This window comes from Cuculus canorus, chromosome 2, assembly GCF_017976375.1.
Source record: "Cuculus canorus isolate bCucCan1 chromosome 2, bCucCan1.pri, whole genome shotgun sequence".
Lineage (NCBI taxonomy): Eukaryota > Metazoa > Chordata > Aves > Cuculiformes > Cuculidae > Cuculus > Cuculus canorus.
In genome coordinates, this window is record NC_071402.1 from 41956928 (window position 1) to 41982594 (window position 25667).

The 25667-nt window shown below is 35.3% G+C and overlaps 1 protein-coding gene across 1 annotated transcript in view; it reads right to left on the reverse strand.

Moving 5' to 3' along the window:
- Positions 1-20005, reverse strand: part of LOC104067680 (lipoxygenase homology domain-containing protein 1) — a 133764-nt gene extending 113759 nt beyond the window's left edge. Inside the window, 9 exon segments of the mRNA XM_054060180.1 lie at positions 1617-1675; positions 3797-3951; positions 6033-6184; positions 6455-6587; positions 8548-8637; positions 12257-12459; positions 16854-16985; positions 18647-18824; positions 19940-20005. Coding sequence (XP_053916155.1) covers positions 1617-1675; positions 3797-3951; positions 6033-6184; positions 6455-6587; positions 8548-8637; positions 12257-12459; positions 16854-16985; positions 18647-18824; positions 19940-20005 — 1168 coding nt within the window.
- Positions 20006-25667: the final 5662 nt, after the last annotated feature.

The following is a 25667-nucleotide window of genomic DNA, read 5'->3' on the forward strand; positions in this document are numbered from 1 at the left end:
AGTAGTACCATATCACAGATTCAAGTCCTTTTCCCACTGTTCCATGTTTCAGCAAGCGCCCCAAACAAAAGGTTATTTGGTGCTTATAGCTTGACTGAGGGCATGACTTTTTCAATGGCTAAATGGACCAGCTTTTCTGGAGAGCACAAAGACGTCTCTCATAGAATAAGGATTCAAGTGCTGTGAACAAGATGTTCGCTGCAAGTCAAGCCCATCTCCACTGATAATAAACCAGTTTCCTATACACTTAATTTACCTCTGCTCTTTGTCATCTTTTGTTAGGCTTATGGGTTAATTTTTATCTGCTGCAACTTTTACTGTATTAACGACAGAAGGACAGCTTAAATGACACAACATAGAGATCCAGCTGTAGAAGCAGAAAGGACTAAGCAAACTCACTAGAGTGGAGGATCTCTAGGTTTAGGCCTTGCTGAAGCAAGGTGTGAAGAAAAGAGGCACGGAGTGATGAACAAACAGCAAATGAATGCCTTCTGAAAAAGGCACAGAAAGGAAGACACGCAAAAATACTTGTGATCCAGTATAAAGCTTATAATGCAGTGGGAATTGAATATAATTGTCAAATAACATGGTACAAATTTTATCATCAATCACTTGCCAGAGGGACACTATTTAAGGTAAAGTATTTGAGGTTTTGTGGAGATCTTGATTGATATAATAAATTCTGAATAAAAAAATTTCAAGCTTTCTTTAAACAGCTTCTAAATCATTGTACAACCTACACTATGAAGAACTTCTCACAGCTGAAAAATTACTACGTGTTATTAAGAAATGTAATTTAATCTGTGCTTGTTGCAAGGACAGAAAAGTCAAGCTGAACAAATTACTGATGAAATTACTGGCAATAGAGAAAATGGAAAACTAATGGTGAGAACAAAACTATACATAGCCCAGGAGAAAGAATCCTGATTTAAAACATTACCTATAAAAAACTGAAATTAGGATAGATCATCAGTAACTACTAGAAAAATACAAATTTTCAAACAAACAGAAAATTAACATTATATAAAGAGAAATGACAGAATAAAAAGAAAGTGTAAACAAAGTGACATTGTTTAAATTAAAACGTGCAGTTCAGAGTTTACTGAAATGTTCAAATACTGTGTTGTACTTAATGATTGAAAATCAATACAAATAGCAACAAATGTGTAAAGAAATTAGTTCTGAAGCAGAAACTCTCTTTACTAAAGACAGAAGACTAGAGCAGCATTTACCATTTGTTTCTTCTTCCATTGTCAGCTGTTGATTTATTTGACGCTCTGCCAAAAAAAAAAATTTAAAAAAAATTTAAAAGCAGATGATAAAGATTCTATCCTTTAATATTAAACGAAAGATTTGGAAAGAAGAGATGAAACAGGCGTTCTGTGATTCTAGCCATACAAGAAAACTTTCTGTCTTAGTCATTCCCTCATTACTTTTGCACTATCACCTACACCTGTTATATTATGAAAACACAGAGTTTTCTCTCAGAAATACAACAAAGGAAGTCACAAAATGGTCAACTCTAATATTTAAAGTGTAAATTCAGCCCAGATTTCTTCAAAGGAAAAAAGTACAAATTAATATTCTTACTCCCATAAATTTACAATAGATCTTACCGTGAGGGTATAGCTCAATTTCTGAATGAATTACGCCTTGGGACATATATGGAAGCCACCTAAGAATAAAATAGAAAATAAGAAAGCAGGTAGGAATCAATTTTTTTTTCCACTATATTACTATATAACTGAATTATCCACATCAGCAAAGGGTCTCTACTTCTGAAATTGTAGTATTCAATTTGATAGATGTTAAAGTAGAAATTATTTGACCCAACAGAGATAATTTTTTCTGCAAGTGTAAGAGCTGCGTAAGTGTAAAATATACCTGAGCCAAATTAAAAGACTCATGTGGCACAACTGTGCTTATTTGTATAACTAAACAGAAGAATATGGCATAGAAGATTTTTTCAACACTATGGATTGAGTGCTAAGTATAATTTGTGTGTATCTATTACACTGTTTCTTAAAGTTCTGTGTTAAAAACAAAGATGGAACAAAATACTGGGTTTTGTTATTCATCTTATAAATGGAGAAGAGAGAGATGAGTCTGAAAAAGGTATAAATTAAGGCAAACATTGGTTAGGTTTCTTAGTCATGTTACTCTAGGCTACAGATAATTTTATATCACTTCTGCTAGAGTCTGACCACATAGGTATCTTCTGCAATGCTAAATGCAATAAAGTATCAGTTTGTAGATAACAAATACTATATCATTCAAATACAGTGACAGTTGTTGGGTGTTCAGAAACTAATATGAGATTCTTAAGTCAGAAAAAAATACCTATATTTCCTTGGCTAAATGAGAAAAAATATAGCAATTTTTTCATACCTTGGATCAACATATTAACATGAAGTAAAGCTGTGAAGCTGAAATTAATAAATTTGAGACAATTCTGAAGAGCAGAATCTTCTCCCCTCTTTGAATAGAGCATAGTGTTTCTACATTTTGGCCAATATGGAAGCTACCTCTGACCCCCATCACTGACCTTTTTCAACCTTTTTTCAGTAGCAGTGTTTCTTTGCAGAAAAGATAGGAATAAAGAAAACTATTTCTTCTTGGCAATGTCTGTTGCCGAACACTTTTTGCTGATCAACATCTGATGTTAATTGTTGCAGAATTAATAGAGCAAAGTGCCCTGACACGCATCGTTCCTAAGCTGTGTTGTCCTGACATGATTTGTCCCTAAGCCATGTTACCCTCTGGAGGACAGCTATGACAGGGGGTTGATTTTTCATGATTGAGGTAGGCAGCTGGCCTGATTTCTCGGTAGATATTCCATCAGGAAATTTTACCTATATTTTTTTTAGAAAGGTAGCAATGACAGCTAGCAGCAACAGCTGGTCTGCATCCAAATCTACTCCAGAGAAATCCTCAGTCTTACACTACTATCTCAAAATGTGTAACTGATTGAAGACATGGGGTTTAGAGCATTTTATTAAGGTAAGATTGTGTCTTTAATCCTGGTTTTGAGGATGTGGCCACAAGAGTGACAAGCAGCAGTTCAAGGTTATGTAACAAATTCATACAAATCCAGACAAAATAGCTATGCATCCTGTATTTATTAAATATGGTTAATTAAATTTTACGAATTAAACATTATTATTTTTGAGCCCTGTCACATCATCACATTCTTCCTCTACAGTTCCTTCATTTCACTAGAATGATGCATATCTCCATGAGACAGACTGCAAAACTGGAAAAACTGTGGGATTACCATAACATTTTTTCAAATATGCAAACAGAAACATTTAGCAATTGACTTTTAAGATGGTTTGTTTAAGAACTTAAATGGAACCACTACAAAATACTTCTGACTTCTGGGCACACATTTGTCTCTCTAGCAATGCTCCTGTTCATAAAGAGAGTGAATGATACTTCTGGGTGGCAAGTTTGTTTTGTTTTCCATTTAGAAATACACTTAATTTAGAAACATTTTGTGTGTTTTATCTTTCCTTTCTGAATAGGTAAGTCACACAGCACTGATCTCTGTATGATAAGGCTGCACTGTACAACCTAGTAATACAGCCACTATATAAGCATTTAACCTCTACTATGGACCTTATAGCTTATTAACTCAAGCAACCCAGTCTGGAACAAAACATTTCGTGGGTTTTATGAAACTTCGAAACAATCCATATTAGCCTTTCTGGAAAATAGATAGTTAGTAGACAGATTGACATAATACTGTTAGTGTTACATGTTTGAGAATATTTAAGAATATTATTGTAAAAAATACCTTTCACAATTGAAAACATATTCTGAATTATTCTCGGCTTCTCTGACTACAACTTTATCACAGTACCAATACTGGGACTCAGCACTAGCCTCACAGTGCAACAGCACCTTCTGCAGTTTTCCAAGAGATACAGCTTTCACTTCAAAAGCATTGATCTAGGAGACAAAGGAGACAGTATTCCGCAAGTTGCCATCACTAAGTCAGTCTGAGAATATTTTAAAAGCTTGATTAACTCTCACAATGTGCAAAGATTCCCATTGTTTTTAATGACAGTTAGACTGTATTCAAAGTATTTGGATCTGAAAAGTTAAATGTCTCTTGATAATGTCTCAGAGAAAATGAGAAAACACAAGTAAAATCAGACTGCAGTAATAACCCCAAATAAATTGGCTTTTCAGCCACATCCAAAACGCTGCACAGAACTCTTCACTGTTGTTTCAATAACTAGTCATTTACAATTATTCTTCTCTAGGTAAGAATTAGTTGAAGCTATTATTCCCTTTGTTGATATTTATTTAAAATAGAGTTTCTCATCCTCTTTTTGGTCTCGCCTATTCTATTTACATTTTATCCTGCTGGAAGAGACTGAAATCTAACATGTCACTTTCCCTTGTTATTCATTTAGGCTTGAGCTTACAACTGGAAAAGTTTGTTTTCGTAGGAGCATTAAGCTGATCAGGTTTCAGGTTTTCTGTCGCAGTAGAAAGCATATCTTTCTAAGTGTAACAGTTCCAGTCACACTTCTCAGTAAAAGGGAAATGAAGGATAAAACTATTTTGGAAAATTCATATACTTAAAGTTCTCAGTCCTTAGCAAATGGCAGAATTGAGACTGCCTTTGTAAATTTAGTTCTCCCTCGTGTATATATAATATATGATCACAAGTTATTCTTTCTGAAAGATGTCTGCTTCAAATTGTGCGCAGGCAGGACTGGAGCTTTTTAATACTTCTTTTTATCTTCTATATAGTTAAATTGCAGATATTGTTGTCAAACACTGTCAAGATGCAAAGTAGTTTGGGTGGTCAGCTGAGAATGAGGGGTTCATTTATCAGCATATTTAAGATTGAAAAAGAATTACTACGTCCAAAACAGAATTCTCTTTGGAAAAACCTCAATTACAGCTATGGTTGCTCAGAAAAGTTAAACTGGCTAGGCAGCAAAATCAAAGCATACAAAAAGTGGTCACTCGGGCAAGCTTTATTTGAAATCATTTGCCCAACATCCTGTAGGATACCTGCGGCAGGGATTAAATGCACTTGTTCAAGTCAGGAGTCAATTGCCTCTGTAATAAAATTATATATCCCAGGACCTGCTTTGCCAGTCCATACAGTCCACTGTCTCATTCACCCATTTCCATAACAAAGTGCACTTTGAACAACCTCCCTTAGCCCCTGTACACATAACCTGCTGAATTTACTATCAGTCTGGCTAGAACAATTCCCACAGATAACACCACTTATATTCTGAATTTCAATTGGAATAGAACTTTATATCTAATATATTAGTAATGGTATAAAATATTTATTTTTAAAATAGTATAGATACATCTGATGTTTCCCAGAGGGTTATTTTCATGCTTAGCATTTTAGATAATGTTTTTTATTTTGTAATTAAGTATTCCATTAATAGTTTAATACTATTTGTTAGACTTACAAGTGTTAATTCTCAATAGCGCACAAAAGAAGAAATAGGCTTAACAGAAGGTCATAAGAAGGCTAGTGGCAGAACTAAGATTAAATTCAGCAGTTTCTGAAATTTAACAATATATTACTGCAGAAGATCAGAATGACATATAGTTTACTTATGGAGGAGACAGGAGGCAATTGAAAGAAAAACTAATTTGAATCTGCCCTGCCATTAATCACAATGTTATGTTATTATACATTGAAAGAAATACATAACAAACAGTCCTACTAAGATCTGAAATCATGGAATGATTTCTGTGCAGTCCTTTGGAATCACCTGTGTTTGTTAAATCTTGCCAGAATATGTTTTATATTCACAGGCTTTTCTTCTCATCATCCTAGAAGGAGTACTTCATCACTTTCCTTCTCCTTTTCTGACCTGTATTTTCACATATTCTAGTTATTCCTAGATTAGTATAGAATTATTTTCCTAGTTCATAAAAATTCTTTTTCTAATTCTCTGTGATCTTTTTCACTAGGAATCTGTTAAGACCAGTAAAAGTTACCTAGTTACATTTATATGTCTAAGCAAATTGTTTTCCAAACTTACCGATCTTCTCTGAAATGTTACTGGTATACCAGATTTATGCAGAAGTCTTAGACCAGAATCTCCTCTTTTTCCATAGATACACAAATAAACAGCAGAATCTGTACCAGCTTGCTCCACATCACCGGTATAGACATAAACGTGGTATAAAACAACTTCCAAAAATAAACAAAAAAGGAAAATACATGTGTAATCAAAATTCATTTTACTCACCACTCTAGCTTAATGGAAACAGTATCAACAAATTTGATTTGCAACTAATTTGCTGGAACATATTCTCTGGTAAGCAATATAACTATCTGGTTTTAAGATCGCTAAGACCATATTTATGAATGTAACGCAGATGGAATAAAATTCAGATGGCATTAATATTGAAAACCAGGTAACAAATATGTACGCAACTGTGAACTGAAGTACACACATACTTGGATAGATAGGTTTTCCATCTTCCACTACTGGAAGTTCACAGAGAAAATGCCTATCATCACAATTCTTTGACAACCATGTGTTTGCTGGAAAAGTCAGAGTTTTCTTGCTCTTAAGATGTTGCAGTGTCACCTAGGGAAGAAACAATTCCAACTATGACTCAGTTCACTCCAGTGCTTTGCTTCTAAACAGCAAAATATATTTTTCTATATACTTTTTTCTATCTGAGAAAGCAATAACACAATCAGTAAATATGACATACAAAATTGCAGTATAAAAATATCTTAATTTTGGCCACTACTTTGCAACTTAGGTCTTCACTAGAGAGAATCTTTATTCATACTCATGGCATTGCAGCTGAAACTGCCAGTCTCTATTCTTTGAATACACCTTAGACTTTAAAATTATGCTGTGTGTTACACGGTCTGGAGTACTGAATACTGAAAACTTCCTGCTAACTGAGGCTAGGCGAGACTGATGTTTTGGAAAGATAGCCATATTTTTATATTAAAATGAAAACAGGATGAAACGCATCATCTATATCCTTCTTAACTTTGGCAAGAAGAGGATAAGTTGAAATTTTAAATCAATTTGTATTATATTTGGCTCATCTACAGCAGAACAAAAGACAACCTGGGTACCAGCACCTGATATTTATTTCTCTGAAGGTACTTAGAATTGAAATTCTCAAGTTATTTGTCACTGTACCTTAATATATCTGTCTTTCTTAGTTCCTATAACTAAAGAAGTCTTTCCTCTCTTTTAGGGAAGCAGTTTTTTTTGGTCTTGAATTATAGCAACGCTCACTACAGTTTTTTCCATAGATCTTCACTAGCAAAAGGACATCAGTGTCAAAAAAATTGTCTTTCTGCAGTTGTGTTTTGAATTCCACATAGTAAGTGTAAGACTTGGAAAAAACTGTGAAAAGAAGTATTCACATTCAGATTCTCACACTTAGGAAATCAGGACAATGTATGCCTTTATTTCACTTTTCCAATAAAATATTTTTTTAAGTAAAATAAACACCTCTTTTAACAGCAAAGCATGTGTTTATTTTAACATAAAATACTTTTGCAGCAGCGATTCTCCATCTCTAACGTTTATTGGCAGAGCTCCCCCTGCTGATTCATAACAATCACAAATAGTAACTGTTTTGTCGGAAAAACACAGCTTTCAATCTGATTTATTTCTTCCTGTGGAAATAAATATTTGAAATCCCAGGGTTACCCTATGAAATTTGGACCAAAATGTTAAAAAAAAAAAATTTTTGTAACCACCAGCCTCGAGAGCATAAGATTCCTGCAAGCATTTGAGCAACCAAAATATTTATACCCACATTCGGTGTTGGTACAGTTAAAGCTAAGGCCTTTGGGTTAATGTCAAAATCTGTTACTACTGTGTGACTCTGGTTGTCTAAATTAGGCTTTTTAAGATGAATTAAAGGCCGAAGGATAAGCTTGTGTGTTTTACCGATTCAAAATAGGGAACAGAAAACAAATACTTATGAGCAATTGTGAAATAAACCTTACATGAGGTCAGTGTTAGCAAAAGTTTTGGATTAATTTAATGAAGTGAACATCCCTAAATATCATGAGAAAAATAGAGTTAAAACTGAAGCAGAAAAGAAGTCATTCACCAAATTGAAAAAAAGAACAGTTTCTTTTTCCTTGAAAATGGCTGTAAGTGTGAGCTATGTTTGGGCCATTTAGGACTAGCATAATTGAGCTTTGTTCATTCTTTATGTATACTTGTCATAGGATAATTGTTGCTTCATCATTGTTTATACCTAGCAGCTCCCTAGCATGCACAGAAGAGTATAAATGAGCTTTCAGAAAGTGAAAATTGGTAGAGCCCATCAATACACTAAAATTGGTATTTATGAAATATCTGAATAAAGAATAATTGCAAAATAATGCCGGATATTTCTAGCTCTCGGGAGATTACTGTATCAGTACTTTTGTCTTCTCTAAAATGACATGAGAAGACAAAGCAGTAAGAATATGTCACAACTAGCATTTTTTTATTATGAAGTGGTGACTTAATGAAAAGATGGGCTTTCAGTTCATGTAAAAAATCACCATAAAAATCTCACCCTTTGTAAATTCCACTCTGAATTTTCATTCAGTAATCCATCAAATTCAATTCTTATCTTGTAGATACTCCCAATGCTTTTTATTTTAACCTGAATAAGGCCAGAAAAATACAACATGTAACTACAGACAAATATATATATATATGACTTACACGTAAAGTGAGCAGCATCCTAATAGCAAGCACAGGCCTATGAATTCTATGCTTAAAACTGTTACAGTCTTTGGGACATCTTGGGGAAAAACGGCAACAAAAAAAATACATTTCCCTTCCTGCATTTTCAATTATCACATGTGAAATAACTAAAAAATACAGATCTCATTTGTGCACAAACCCCTTTTGCCCTGTAAATACATTTTTGTCTTTACATTTTGACATTTGTTCAATTTGGGCTATATTTCAGGAAAAAAATATAGCTACAACACATTTGGGCAGGGAAAGATAAGTAAAACTGCACCTTTACCTTCATGATTGGTTCCAGGTTTCTCTGAACCACTATGGTATTGGTGTATACAGGAACAGTGCAGAACATTTGATTGGCAGATTTTGGATTATAGGATCCAGAAGTGAAACAGCTTCTGTTTTGTCTAAGCATATTTTGTCTGAGCACCAGTAGGGAAATCACAGTGCTTGCCAGGAAAATGATTTGGCATATATTTGGTCTCTTCAAATTTTGAAAAGTAAAAAAAGTGAGTGAGGGCCATTCATGAGAGAAAAGTGGAATACAAAATTAAATCCACTAAACCACAGGTATAGATCTCTTATAGTGCAGCACAGCAAAATGGCCGTAAGCCTTAGTATGTCAAAGTGAAGAACAGAAAAATTTTGGAGACCTTAAAGTATGAGTGTCCAAAAGCAGGCAGAACATCTGCAAAACTTTGAAAATCACTATCTTGGCTTTTTGACTATGATTTGCATTCATTTGCACTTTCTTGCACTTTCAAGCATTATACGTGTGCTTATTTACGAAATCTACTCTTTGTAACCCTATCCTATCCCACTTATGTGGGGTTCATTTGGAGTTTAACTATTATTTAAAGTGACCATAAATTATTTTAGATCATCTGTAATGTACTGTTTAGAAAGAAATAGTAAGTGTGTTATCATACTATTTCTCAGATAATAATTCTGTTAATAAAAGGTTGACTACAGCCTGTTCCACTCTGTCATTTTCATCCAAGAAAGCTATTTGCACAGTACAAAAATTATTTTCTTTTCATTCTCTTGGAAACACCTACAAGTATCTTGTCCACTCAGTCTTCACCTTCATTAATAAAAAGCCCTCTTCTCTTTCCAGAGGTCAGAAATATCTCAGTTGTTTTATCAGCTTTTAGCTGTCTCTGTGATTTCGTGTAACAAACTTTTATGTTATACTTACAATGTTACTGTGCTTTAGTCAAGGTTTTCTAGAAGCAAGTGACTTTTGTCCTTGATTTCCGTAACACTGAAATGCACTCAGCAAATTGCAATGGTTCTTTGAGAAACAACCTGAGGAATTCACACCTGTACTTATATTGGCATAGTTGGTGCACATGCCAAACAGTATTTCTAACAAAACAAATGCTAACTCCAGGATATCAACAATTAAGTGACAAAATGGTTCTGGTTTTTAACATTGGCTTAAGAAAATAGCTTTGTTCTGTGAAATCAGATTCTGATATTCTTGCTTATGCCGCATAATGTTTCTTTCTATAAGCAGTCTTGTTAGATGTAGTCTGGAGAATTTGAGATTAAAGCAATAGTAAAGTAAGGGCACGTATACAACTTTACTGATAAAACAACTATTTTCATTTCTTATATTTCACAAACAAGCCAACATATTTCTCAAGTAACATGAGATATTGTCTTCTCATTCACAGAGCAGGCATTGACTGAATATACAGTGCTCTCATGCTGTCTTTTTATTGAAAAAATCCCTTTCCAGGCTTTCTGTTAAAAAAACATAACATGTTCATTTCATGTAACAATACAAAACATAAATGTACTGAACTTCGTCAGAATGCAAAGAGTGACTTCTGCCTAAACCCAGCTAAGGTCTCCCAGAAGAAATCCTGGTATCCTTCTTGAGTTTTCTCATGCATTTTCTTAGAAATAATTAAACAGACAATGCCTACTCACATGGGTAGGGTAAGAGAGGGAAGGACACATATGAATGGGTTTCATATCTCAAGATATATCTACTAAAATTTTTCATAATTGTGCAACTGATGATAAAGTGAAAGGTTAAAGAAAACTGATTCCAAATTGCTGATTGTAACAGGCTTTGAGAAGCTGTTTTCTTCCTAGAACTCCTGGCCAGAGCTATGATTAAGTTGATTAGTTTAAAAAAAATAAAATTTATCTTCTGCTAGAAAATAACAGTGAAACTATATCAGGCTCTAAGGTGAAAATATTAAAAAGAATATGTATTTTTAAGTCTTGCATTCCTAATTTTATTTCAAGACTTATCCAGCTAAACAAGTACAGGATAAAGTTTAAAGGGGGAAAAAAAAAAAAAAGAACGAGTGCTTACTCATTGGCTTTTTCTTTGTGGATTTATCTATTGCAGACTAAAGAATGAAAAGCACTTTGGTGGCATTTGCTCTTTCATGCCTGAAAGCAATTGTGTCAGTGTGATGTAAAGAATCATAGCAGTAGCCCCAGGTGCTGAAAGAAAGATTCTGCTCTCTCACAAGATCAATAGCCACAGCACTCAGCCATAAGGGGCAATATCTATTTTAAAGAAGAAAAATGGGTCTATGTCTTAAGAATGTATGGATTAACATTGTAAACATGCCATTACCCAAAGTTGCTTATAAATTACTCACCAATTAGGAGAAAAGGATTCCCCATGGATGATAATATATAGCCTATATGCTTAGAATATGAACACTACATTTGGTTATCTTCCTGCCTATGCCCTATTCATAGAGAGGAAGAGGAGGAGGAGGGGGAGGATTACAGACAGTAACAATCTTGGTCATTGCCAAGATTGTATTAGAATAGTTGACGAGTGTAGATAAAAATTTGGACTCAATGTGAAAAATATAGGTACCTCTTCAGTTAGCTGAAAACAGGAATGTGTTAAATGCATCTCAGACAGAAAGATTTAGGCAGAATAGAAGTTTTAGTCCCTTTGGTAACTTCCTCTCAATCTAACAAGGCACAATTTCCTTATTACAATAGAAGTGGGATTATTCTTAAATAATAGCAGATTATTTAAATATTATCTATTTCCATGACATGATAAAATGTAAGTTTTATTCATCTCTTAGTAATTCCACAGGTAAAGCTTCTGACATTTCAACTATTTGTAATACAGCAGTTGAAAAAAACAGTTTTGTGAAACAGTTCCACAGCGTATATTTCATAGTATGCCTTGAAAACTATATGCATGAAAATTTCATTATATACAAGACTGACATCAGACATGGTTTGTTTAGGAGTGGATAGTTTCTAAAGCTAGTTTCATATCAACTACCTTAAAGAAATCGATTTACTTCTGCAGTTGTCCTATTTTGGCTACCGTATGACAAAGAAGGGGTTAAAAGAAAGAGCATTTCCTCTGTTGCTAACTATACCCACCAAGCTGATTTAATGCAGAACTCACGTTAGATAGAAATTTATTTTGTGCAGTAAGCATAGGAGAAAAACATTTTCTCTTTTCACATGACAGAATAACCTTTGGAAAGGTACATATTAAAATAATGTTCTTAGCCTTCATTAGCTACCTGAAATTCATCCTCCTGCCTGGGAAGAAACAGCTGCTTTCTGTTGTCCTTGCTAAGAGTTATTGGTCCAGCTACTCCTCTGTCTCCGTATATCCAGAGAATGACATTTGTTTCACTTCCTGCATTTTCTGTCAGCATTGACACTTTCCATTCATCATCTGAAGGAAGAGGACACTCATCACCTTTGGGATTTCTCATTTCCTCTGTGAAATACAGAATACTAGTGGGAGATTAAAATGGATGTGAAACTGCCAGCCGCTGTTGTAACTTCAGCACATAAGGAGACCATAACAGAGAAGGGATTGAATATTTTCACGGCAAGTGAGACAAAAACATGCTAATTAGTTGAGCTACAAGAATCAGCTGGAAAAGAACATGTATCTCTTGCATGCACTATCATCGTATTATTCTTTATACGTATTCTAGTATAAATTAAGGACACTATGATTCAGGATTATGGCTATTAAATTGACATTTCTGGTTCTGTAGGCTGACATTTAGAAAGGAGTAGAATTCCTATAAATACTCCTCTAATGCCTTGTGTTGGGACATTATTAGCAGAATCACTTGCTGAGAATAGAGACAATTTTCATTTCAAATGAAAAAAATTATTCAGGAAATTAACTCTCTTCAAGTTAAATATTAATTAAATACTGTAAAACACTCCAAAAATAGCATGATACATCATCGCCCAACCATACTTACACATACCGGGATAGCATTTGGGCTAAGGCAGGTTCTGTATGAATGAGACAATAGCAGCATAGTACCACTTTATGAATAAATTTCACAGCTTTAATGGCTGAGCAAATATAATTTTGGAAAAATTATATTTCATTTTGGAATAGCACCTAGTGATTTTTTATCCATCCTTAAGAGAAAAGAAATATATATCCAAATATGTTAAATGGCAGCTCTGCACATGAAATATTAAAAAAAAATAGACTGTCTTGGGATGATGTGATTTAGTTTTGAGTATTATAACAAAAGTGGAGTTTACAGGCATCAGACGTCTGGAACACTACTTTTCATTGATGGGACAACTGGCCATGAAGACCTCTCTAAAAGATGGAGTCCTTGCCCCCAAGAATTTATAATCTGTTCTGATACAAGAGGCAGGTAGAGATCCTAAATTTGAAAAAAACGAACAAACACATTGTCTACATAATGTGTCCTGCAGAATGAGGCCCAGCTAGTACCCAACGAACAAAAACTCTGGAAAAATTCCTCTCCAGTTTTATTGCTGAGCATAACAATATACAATATGGAGCATCTCTTTGGTCAGCTGAGGTCAGCGGCCCCAATTGTGTCCCCTCGCAGCCTCTTGCCATCATCCCCTCTCCTGCTCACTGGGAGTGCAGAGTGAGAAACAGAGACAGACCCAATGCTGAGCAAGCACTGCTCGGCAACAGCTAAACCACTGGTGTGTTATCAACTCTGCTGTGGTCACCAAGCTAAAACATAGCTGTAGACAGACTGCTATGGAGAAAATTAGGTTCCTTCCAGCCAAGTACAAACATTGAACAAAATAAAGCAATACGTATGACAGAAATTTGCAAAATTTATCTGACTGTGCTTTGTTGCTAGCATCAAGATAAAAGTTTGAAGGCAAAATGAAAAACAGGTTTGAATCCTCAAGACGTGGTTCCTAATAAATTTTTGTGAATAACAAATTCCACTTTCTGCTGAAACATCACTGAAGCTAATTGTGTAAATGAAGAAGGATAGATTCAGTACTGAGACGTGGTCCTGATCTTCCCTTCAAATTTCCTCAAATGTCACTTTATGACATTAAATAAATGGGTTTCTTTTTTAAAAGTTGTGCTCGAAATGAATTCTATAGTTTCTTGAATCAAGTTGTCGTATAGGTTAAATCAACATGGCAACTAAAGCACCAAACATGAATTATGATCCACTAGCACTGAACTTCTAACTAATGTGAAATAATTGCTTAAGAAATTGCAAAGGAATTAAGATCCAGTACAAAGGTCTAAAATAAATAATGACTAGCTTCTAGAATCAAGGGGAATTTCAGCTTTGGTAAAGACTCCAAAATTTGGTTAATCAGCGTAAGAAATTTGGAAATTTAGTATTATGACTCTTACAGCAGTGCTTCTAACAGTAGTGATGTGGCTTTGGAATGGTTATGCTAATCTAGGAATAGGCAATAATGTCAAAATAATCGGTTTTATTGTCTTCTCCATCATGACTGAAAGAAAATGATCTTTTTTACACCAAATAGATAAAAAAAAATCACAAAATGCAGAGGTATTCAAGAATTCCAGGCTGTTCCATGTTCTTAGCACAAGAATTCCATACTTCGTTTATTGCTATCGGAAACAGCTACTGTAATGTCAAACTACTACCTCTTGAAAACAATTATAAAGCACAAACAATTCACAGGCTTTAAATGCTTTTTGCCTCATAATTTACTGTCTCTTCTTACAAATGGAAATCAGTGGCATTGACTTGCTACAGGCTAAAAATATTCCAGTCTGAAAAGAGGATTTGATGGCTACCCTGTATTAGTCATGGGATTTTACACACTTCATGAAACCACACCATAAATCTCTTGTGAAAAAAAATCATTTTGATAGGCCTGCATGAGAATGATGAAATCACAACCTTTCACGCAGTTTCATAAAAATAACACTTTTTTATTTACTTATCCTGAATCTAGTGCAAAAAGAAAATTATCTTCTCCCAGAATATTGTATCATTGAGTGACACTTTTGAAATGAACAATCAGAAAAATTAATCTCTGGAGCAGAAGCTTGGACAGTAAAGTTGATGCATTTTTATTACATGTTATTACATCTTTTTATATAATCATTTCCACTGGAAACCACTGAAAATTAATTCAGATTTTATTTGTATCTTATTTTTTCCTGTGAGTAAAATATAATAAAGTTTAATTGTAATTAACTGTGTTCTAGAAATATAGAAAGGGAGGATATAGAAATCCTCAGAGAGACAATTTATTAATACCAAACCACAAAGAAGTTCTCAACATCTCAAACTGCATTTGTTTCATGGCAGTTAATGATATCTCTCCCCGTGCTTTCATTGGCACACACAGAGTGTTTTCACCATTAAAATGTAAACACGTTTTGAGAAACCCAAGCAACAAGCAAAGGAGAAATCCCCGGTTATGAAGTCATTTTGGAAATTCCACAATTCTTACATGCTTACTAATAGACACATAATATGACACAAGCTTATATTTTCAGCAGAGTTTCAAATACAGCATATCTCGCCAGTTGCTGACAACCCACACCACTTTGGAAAGGCTTTATGACACAGTGATACAACATGAAGCCTGATAGATTAGAAATGGAAAGTGGGGGGGGATTGAGCTAAGAATGGAAACAAAATTGCCATGAACAGTGAACAGTAGTTAATAGTAATCCAGACAGGCTTTGAATATAAGCAGGTCGCTTTGGTTCGACTGAATCTATTTAAAATCCTTCCCGACACTTCACATTATACCTTATGAACAAATATTTCATATTTGATGTCTTGTTCATGTTGCCAGACTTTTCATGTATACTTTGAAATAGCAGTCTGAGGACCAAGCTCAAAACCAAATCAGCAACCCACCTAAATTATTTGCCTCCTGAATGTCTTTAGGACTACCACTAGCTGACTAGGCACACCTCCCGTAGTGGAAGCTCTAATGCAATCTTGTCTTCAAAGTTCGCTCAAGGTAACAGTTATTTTTCCACCATGTGAATGTGCCTCAGTGTGCTGCGTGGAGCTCAGTGGTTTCTGTGTATCCCGTCCACTTTTCATGGTGATGTGACACAGTCTAGGCTGTGCAGACGGGGTCCTTGGTACATTGAAATAAAAGTGACACAGAATACAGGCAATATCATCCCCACTCCTTAAGAGATTTATCATTCCCTATTTTGTTTAGTTTCTTATTCGCACCTTCCTTAGTTACTAGGATGTTGAATATTCCTGTAAAATTTTTTAGTTGGAGAAATCATTGTCTTAGACCATTCATACAACTTCTGTAGCTAAGAAAAGGAAGCGGTTGTTTACTCTAGTTATTTACTCTAGTCTACATTTGGTAGACTATCACTCCAGAAGCATGACCGCAACATTATTCATTGATTCCTACCCGCCTAAAAATAGGTATAAATCTAGCATGCAGTGCACCAAAAACCTTGCTCTTTCCCCCAGTGAATCATAAAGCAGAAAACGTAAGTGTGAGAGAGAGCATAAATGAGAAATTTTCCATCACTTTCAGTGAGTTTTAGATTGGGCTGTGTATCATAACAATCTCTTAATTTCCACAGAAATAGTCCCTATGATAGGTGGCTAGTTACTTTAAAAAAAAAAAAAAGTAACATGAAATTATTCAACAGTTATATGCTGATTGTTGCTTTGCTGCTTTATCAGTAAATCTCATTCCATTGCCCTTTTAAAAGCCAATGGCCAGTAATATGTTTAATGTTGCATGTATGCATCCATAAATTAATATTCTAGAAAAGCTATTTGTTGTCCTTCCTGAAGTAAGTCACTGCAAGTGTGCATGGAGGTTAGACAGAACATAATGCTATGCATCACAACTAGTTTGAAAACTGTTGCTTACTTGAGGGAGGAAATGTTGAAAAGCTTGGAGACACTGACTTCTGAGCATTTGCTGGCTGGAGTTGAGCTTCTCTGAAATATTTCTTCTCTTGATTGGGTGCTGCAGATATTCCCATAGGCTTTTCCCAGCCAACTAAAACAATGAAATGTAAATTCTGTCACTAGCTGCAAATCATTTGCTTTTTTTTGCTCAGAAGCTTCCCATATATTCATTGACAAACACTAACAACATCTCACAACTGTTGAAGACAGGGGACATCAAAATCTTTTCTCTATGTACTGCACAGCCACCAGCTATTATCAGTTTTATTGTTAGCAGCATGCCACGAAAAGCGGGAAAAAAAAAATCTGGCATACCAATAAAAGTCCATTTACTGCTTTGAAAATCCGCATAACAATTCAACACTTCTGCATGAGCAAAATTACTTGTTAAAATGTAGTTTTCCCCAAGATAAGCTTCACTACCCCCTGACGTTTCCTTTCTTAAGAGTGGGAATGCTGAAATTAAAAGTGTTACAGGCTATTTCTGATAGTATGAAGTGGCAATCAGACAATCTTGGTTACTCTTATAGAAAATATTAGCTCCTTTTACTTTCCTTGTAGCTAGTAACAATTATTCAGGAGAACATAAGCCTTAATAAAGTAGCATTTAGCCGTATTTTAATGGCATCAGTAAGCCCAGCTTTGTTGAGAATTTCCATTGAAAACAGCAGTCTTCAAAAAAGTTAACAAAGGAAAGCACATCACTTATTTCAACGAGGACTTATTCTTGTCACCTTGTAGTAAGCAGGGACTGGATGGTAGGGATGCCAGTACAATGACTTTCATAACATTTCTGTATGTCTCAGTCACGATACACATAGAACAACTAATAATAAAACTTCTTTTCTATTTTGACGCTTTCTTTTTGCCAGTGAAAGCTATCGAGATGACCCTGTTCTGCTTGTGTCTGGCAAAAATCTGACAGAATTCTCAATTTTGAACTGATGGTCAGTGTAGCATTTTAGTAAGAATGTTTAATTTCTTGATCTCAGTGACTATGTCCACTAGATAAGAGTACAAGTACTGTAATTCCACTGTTCTCTGCAGTTAATAATAAAAGTCAGATGACTATCTTTGGTAACCAACTGCTCACCAAATTAAAACTTCATTCCCTTGAAGAAGAGACAAGCAGAAAATCCAGCAATGGTGATACAGAGTTCGCTATGAGCTAATTTCTAAGTCCTGTCTAGTTGAGTAGAACAGGTCAGCTCCCTACTGAGGGAGCTTTCTGATGCCAATAACTCCCAAATCTGACTATGGGACTGAAGAATCACATAATCAATATACTAGTGGTGGAAGAGCAATTTATTTTGCACCATTAAAAAAAGAAATTGAACACTGCTGCGCAGGCTATCTCTAAAGTCTATTACTTTTCCTATAAAATCAGGAAAGCTCTGGTACAATTGACTGCAAAACAACATATTCTAGGCTTCCATAATCTCTGTCCAGAATGGGGAATAGATCCAGGAAGTCAATTCTATCTCTAGCTTGTCACCTGTTTCAATTTTTATGCTCAAAATTTTATTGTTTCAGTAAATTTCTTCTGCATGATTTGTTGTTATAAAAAGAAAGTAATGAAGAAAAATTAAGTAGCTACATAGGAGAAATTAACACACAATTAATTTTTCACTTTTAAAATTACTGAAACAAAGTAAATGGTGTCAATCTTGCTTTTATCCTTTGGCTTTGAATTTGTCATTCAGAAACACTTATCGCCGAAGTGATCTGTAGAATAATAAGAAAATTGCTTACATTTGATGACCTGTGGATAGAAAAAGATGTTTCTCTCTCCAGTGTTAATGACTGGCTTAGTCTGGCCATCCGGCAGGAGACCAACGTATATCCCTTTCTTTCGCACTGATTCTAGACTTACAGATCCAGTTTCAAAATTCTTCTCAATTTTAAAGTGACAGTATTCATCACCTATGCCCTAGAAAATTGAAAACAAATGTGAATTCAACAATTGAATTGATGTAGCTAGGCTAGTTGATTGTTTTTTAAGACTTAAATATTACTGACTTCTAACAACATTTCAGATTAAATTTAGGTTCTTCACAATGTCCTCCATTATTACTCTCACACACCTGTGCATATATATATGCATGTCTTGGTCTTGTTTATTCCTTTGTGAACAGAAAACCTGATCACAGAACTCAAGTAAGTGAAAGATCACTTGTGAAAGCATTCTGATTTCTATTAGGATTTAGGCAAAGTCTAGGGTACATTCAAAGGAGTTTCCCACTTAATTAACTTACATCTTAATTAGTAATCACTGGGTTTTATTATCAATTTATTTAGACACAATACCACTTTATACCCCAAACACATTTGCTCTCTGTCACATTCAAAATAATTATATCAGTTCATACCAGCAAACAGACATTGGATTTGCAAACATTGAGTCTAATGAGCAAATACTAATGTCATTCTCTTTTTTATTCTCAAATGTAATCTGCAATAGTTAAACTCCTAGCAGGTGGGGAATATTATAAATTCAAAACCCAGAATAGTTCAACCACCCCCCAAGCCTAGTTTTATTACTAAATATACAGGCTACTGGTGAGGTATGTTAAGAATAAACTCTATGTGATTGCCTGATGAAGAAAAAAAATCAGGTTCTTAATTTGAGGCAAAATAGAGTAATTAGTAAAAGCTGGGATGACAACATCAGTTTAACATCTTCCAGACTCACAGCAGTATAGCTGTGGTTGTTTAATAAAAGTCAGATAAGCACTATAGAATCTTGACAGAGAGTCATCAACTATCTAACAACAAATTAACTGCATCTAAGAACAACAAATTGACTATATCTAACTAATATTTTAAAGAAATTGTCACATCTTTAGAATAAGTGCCACAGACAAGACTGCTTCTCTTGATATATATTTCTATCTTTCCTTGGACAAATGAAGGAAAAGATCTGAAAAATTTTAAATCTCAACAATGTTTTCATTTTTATCCAAGCAAGTGAAAAAATGTTCTCTGCTATCATTAACAATTTACTCAAACTATCTGCAGAACGATATACAAGCAAGAACTACTTACTGTTCCATCACATTGATCATCTTTGATCTTCAGATACATTCTTGGGTTTCTCACACTTTCAAACATGCAGACTCTAGAGCCAATTTTATGCACCATCCAGTAGGATTCCTGCTGCTGCTGACCTGCTCCGCTGCAGCTCCCATCAGGTCTAGTGGTCAGAGCCTGACAGACACTTGTGTTGAGCAGAACGATGGCACCATGGTGAAACACACCCTTCAGAACAGAAGCAAGAAGTCTTTTGCGAATAGCACAGCTTTTCTCCATATTAAACTTTACGTTTATATTGTTTAAATTAATTTATTTCAAGGCCTTAGTAATGCAGTCCCATGTATAAAATTTTAATTAATAAGTCCCAAGTAATTCAAGTCCAGCCTTTGAATATTTGCTTTCTCTGCAGACAGTAACCTGGATAGTGGAAATCCTTCCCTACTCTGCAGCTTCCCTGCATCTTATTGTTAGGCAGCGCAGCACAACATCCAGAGCTCAAGGAGCGCGGCAAGTTGAGGAACTTGTTCTCTTTTCAAATTACCTAATTTCCCATGCAGCTCCGCTGTATGTACCTGCCTTCCTACTTTACGAATGTTTACTAGAAAGTTCAGAGATGCACCTTTTCCGTGTGCCAACCCTCCCTGTTCGCATACACCAGCTGCAGTGTCGGCATCGCTCGCTTCTGGGAGCAGTAAAAGAAAACTCAACTGCCTCCTACTAGTTAAAGCTGTGGTTTAGCTCCACCTGGTGGAAGAGGTCCATTCTTTTAGCTTGCAATTCTCCAGCGTTTGACTAGATACCACTTGCTTCATAGCAGTCAATTTTAGAAGAGTCTTCTTGACTTCCCTCTGCCCACCTTACCTTGACGTGCACAATAAATTCTTTGGAAAGTCCAGCATATCCTGTTGTTTCATGAGGTACTTGGCCTTGAAGATTGAACATAACAGTGTGACCTGGGTTCCTGGCTGACTCAAGAATGGCACAACGATTTGGTTGAAGGTGAACACAGAGCTCACAGCAAGTCTTGTCTTTGCTCTGACAAAGTCAAAGTAGGAATAATAAATTATATGAACTAGATATGGTAAAGTCCAGAAGAGAGAATATCAGAATGTAGTTTCTCTATTGTTCAAGTATCCACAATATTACCAATGTAGCATGAAAACATCTTTATAATTTTCAGTTTGGTAGTCCTGCTACCAAAGTCTGAAAATTGTGGACTCTGGAATTTCAAAGTACGTAAACAAAAGAACCAATATTTCTAGGGAAAATTTTCATTTTCAAGGAACTACCTTCTGAAGAAAAAGTTTCATATTCAAAAAAACTGTCTGTGAGATTCAATATACTTCTAAATGTAAAGTGAAAACTGTATGAATTTTAGAAGTGGTTGTGAAACAAGTGAGTCAACATGTCCTCAAAGTATAAGTACTACTATAATGTCAATTGCAATTTTTGAATGGTCATTTTTGTTTATGTGTATCTACCTTCATTCCAAGGACCCAAAAAATATTTCAATGACAATATTTTTCACTTTCCCTGGGAAGAGAAAATCTTACCCAACTAAAAATAAGGAAATTGAGGTCCATATTTTCTGTAGCTTGCTCAAACTCATAAAGCATATCATTAGCAAAGCAGAAAAGAGGAAATTCAAATTTAAGTACCCAGTTAATAACCTCCCTGTAGTAAGATAGGTTGCAATGTGATGAATTGCAAGGGGTTGTCCATATCAGAATTACACTCATGAACATGGATATTAGGAAGTCTTGCAGGGAGACCTGACAGTTTGCCTGGCAGCCAGACTCCACCTCTTTGAGAAATCTAGCTCTACCAAGAGTACGCTACTCCCACTAATGACAATGCATATCATGTAACAGAGGAATGGGATCAGCCTTGACTATGAAATTATTCAGTGGATAAATAAGGGGAAGTGAAAGAGAAACAGCTCCACCCCTCCTCAGTAAAAGTTTTATCAGAAGAAACTAATTTCTACAACTCCAGTTGCCTACTTGTATAATGCAAGTACTGAGAAAGAAAGTCAATGATAAGACTTTGAATATAGGACGAAACAAATCAAAATGGATTAAGACAAATCTGAAGTATTTCAGTTGGTCTATGACAAGTACGTTACTTAGAAAAAGACACAAATTAAAATGGGCATTTAAAAATCAATCCTTAGAATTTATATTTACCCAAAAATAAGAAATCCTAGAGCCACAGAATGGTTTGGATCGGAAGGTACCTTTAAAGGTCATCTAGTACAATCCCCCTGCAATAAGCAGGGACATCTTCAACTAGATCATGTTATTGAGAGACCCCTTCAACCTGACCTCAAATGTTTCCAGGGATAGGGCATCTACCACTGCTCTGGGCAACCTGTTGCAGCGTTTCACTACCCTCACTGCCAAAAATGTCTTTCATATGTCTAATCTAAATCTACCTTCTTTTATTTTAAAGACATTACCCCTTATCCTATCATAACCGGCACTGTTAAAAAAATTGTCCCCATCATTCTTAGAGGCCCCATTTAAGTACTGAAAGGCTGCAATAAGGTCTCCGCAGACCCTTCTCTTCTCCAGGCTGAACACCCCAGCTCTCTCAGACTTTTGCCATACGAGAGGTGTTCCAGCATCTGTTCATTCTTGTGGCCCTCTTCTGGACTTGTTCTAACAGGTGTATATCTTTGTTGTGCTGAGGACTCCAAAGCTGCCTGCGGTATCCTGGTGGGGTCTCACCAGAGCAGTGTAGAGGAGCAGAATCACCTCCCTCATCTTGCTGGCTGCAATTCTTTTGATGCAGCTCAGGACCCGGTTGGTTTTCTGGATTGCAAGGGCACATTGTTGGCTCATGTCCAGCTTTTCATTCACCAGTAAACCCAAATATTTGTCGGTAGGCATGCTCTCAATCCCTTGATCCCCCAGACTGTATTGATACCAGAGATTGCCGTGGCCCAAATGTAGGACCTTCCTTGCACTTGGTCTTGTGGAACCTCATGAGGTTTGCACAGGCCCAGTTCTCAAGTTTTTCTGTGTCCCTCCGGATGGCATCCCATCCCTCAGGCATGTCAGCAAGATATGAGGGCATTATATCTTGCCAATACATGGCAAGCCAATATAAATTACAGCTTGGAATATCCTAGTTGTCCTGCATCAAATCATTTAGTCTATTTAAAAATTCTACCAAAGAGTAAAAAGGAAACTGTGAGAAAACAGACAAAGCTCTACATCTAAATTTGCGTATTCATTGGCAAATTCCTGGTTTCAGTTCTGAAATTCTTAGCTCTTTATGTGACTGATAACATAATTATTAGACAGATTTAAACCAGCATTATTTTTAAGCAGACAATGGAATGTAATTATGAAGCAGAAATTGGTAGCATTTCCTACCTTTCCAGTTACAAAGCCATTGACAAGAGCAAGAGCAAGATGTGGCATCTGACGACTGCTGAATATGCATACATTTCTTCCTATGACATTTACATCAAAAAGACCTAAGAGTTGAATGAAAAAAATGTTAAAATATTAGTGTATTTATATTTACATTTAATTACCATCAATTATTTATCATTTTCAAGGGAAAAGAGTGAATCAAGTGTTTAACTCAACAGTTTGACCTCTCTGATCATTTTATTCCCTCATTCCTTCAGTAAAGGGCATCTACAGACTACTATTCACTTCACTGCCTTGAGAAGAAAAACATGGACAGCTAATGATAAGGAACAAATTTCTTTTGAATAATGTGTATGTTAAAAAAAAAAATCCATAAAAAAGAGCTGAGGACTCCAATGTAATGAACTCGGCTGTTGCAATGAATTTACATGATAAATAACAGATCATGTAAGGAACTTAAAGCTCTCAGATAGGAAAAGATAATTCATTTTCTCTCTATGCATAATTGAATTTGTAAATCAAATCTTGAAGCATAGCTCATGGCTTCTAAAATTTTTAATCTGGCCAATTTTCCAAACTGTTACCTGCTAAAACAGTTAGCTACAAAACACTAATGAAAGTTTAAGTAGTGCCATTTTTATTCTTCCCAGCAGCAACAGCTCGTTTTTCAAACAACTGTTCCACCAGTACATTATGTTGCCCATTTGTAAGACACAGTTGTTTCTGGAGGACTCCTGTGTGTCCATAACATGAGATTTTCAGGGTGTCATTGGGACCATGAGCATTATACAGACAAGTATCATTGTGCTCATCAGGGTGATGGCACAAATTGTAAAATACAGATGGGGCTTCTAGTCCTTGGGGCAAAGTAGCGAGGACATAGAAATGTCAAAACGGGTCTCTGTTTTCAGAGAGATAAAGCTTCACAAGAAATTAAAAACCCCTAGACTAAATCATCTTCTGATATAATTGTCATCACCAATTTGGAGGCCTTTGAATTATGTTGCTTTAGGTCTGCTAAAGACAAACAGTTCTACCACTACCTGAAATCCAGAGTTTTCTGTTAGGAAAGACAGGTAGGTAATTTATGTCAGAGGACTTTATACCAAAGTACACACAAGGAAGCAGGACCACTTAACAACAATTTAAACAGCAGTTCCCAAATCAGCACTTATGGACTTCTGCTGCACATGACTATGCTGGATGCTTTGTAAATCACTGCACATATAACTAAAACAAACAAATCTGAAAGACGTTAAGAGAGCAAGATACTGTTCTGAAGGCAGAAGAGTTGCATGATAAATGTCTGCATTCACTTTGTACTTGTTTGTTTTGTCTGAACTATGAAAAAAATACATGCGTATTCCTGTGTCCCTAACTGTCCCTCTGATATCAGGACAGCCTTATTATGTTGTTCAGAAAAATTAAACTCTTCTTGATTACCAGTTTAATTCCCTAGTATTGCTACATCTTTGGGAAGTTACAGATCACACTACTAATTTTTTTTTATTTCCAATCTTAATTAATTGACTATATATCAATCTTGTTTTGATTTTTCTATCTCATATATTCAAATCTATATTATCTTTAACTATCTTTTGCTACTTAAGCTACACTTAGTAGCTGGGAATCAGATTTGGTACCTGCACAATTATACATGTTATTCATTTCAAACTGTGGAGATAACAATCAGGAATTTTACAGCTAGCATGTAAAAATGTACCAAAAAGGCACAGAAAGCAATAAAAATATCACTGTTTATGTCAGAAAAATACCATTAGAAATACACTAATCTATAGAAAGGAAAGAGCATCTAGATGAAAATTGGGAAACAGTCTGCAATATGAACTTGAATTCCACTATTAGAAGATTATAAACACTACAGGGTCTAAATTACATGATTTGTCTAAATCAAATGAGATGCAATCCATCAATTGGAGACACAGCATTAAAAAGCAGCAAGGATGTGCTCACTGCATTAGTGAAGATTAGAAATGAAACTCCTACAAGCAAGTAGTATTGGCTGTCGTGAAGTAATTCATAGTTTGTGGTGCTAAAAGGATCTCCTTGGAGAAAGGACACTACCGTGCTGTGCAGCTGCTTTCAGTCATTTGAGACACAAATTCTACAGTTGTAGATAGGAGGTTTGAGTTAATTGGTGTTTGGGTCACCAAACACTGTGAACTCAAGGGCCAAAAATGCTCACTAATAAAAAGAGTTTTAGGAAAACATAGTGATACACAGTTTCAATGTTCGTAATGTTACTCATCTCCCATATTATAGATTTCAGTTTTCTGGTGCAGCTTTTCCAAGGTGACTTTATAGGCTTTGCTAAGAAGTATTGATTGCGCTGCTCT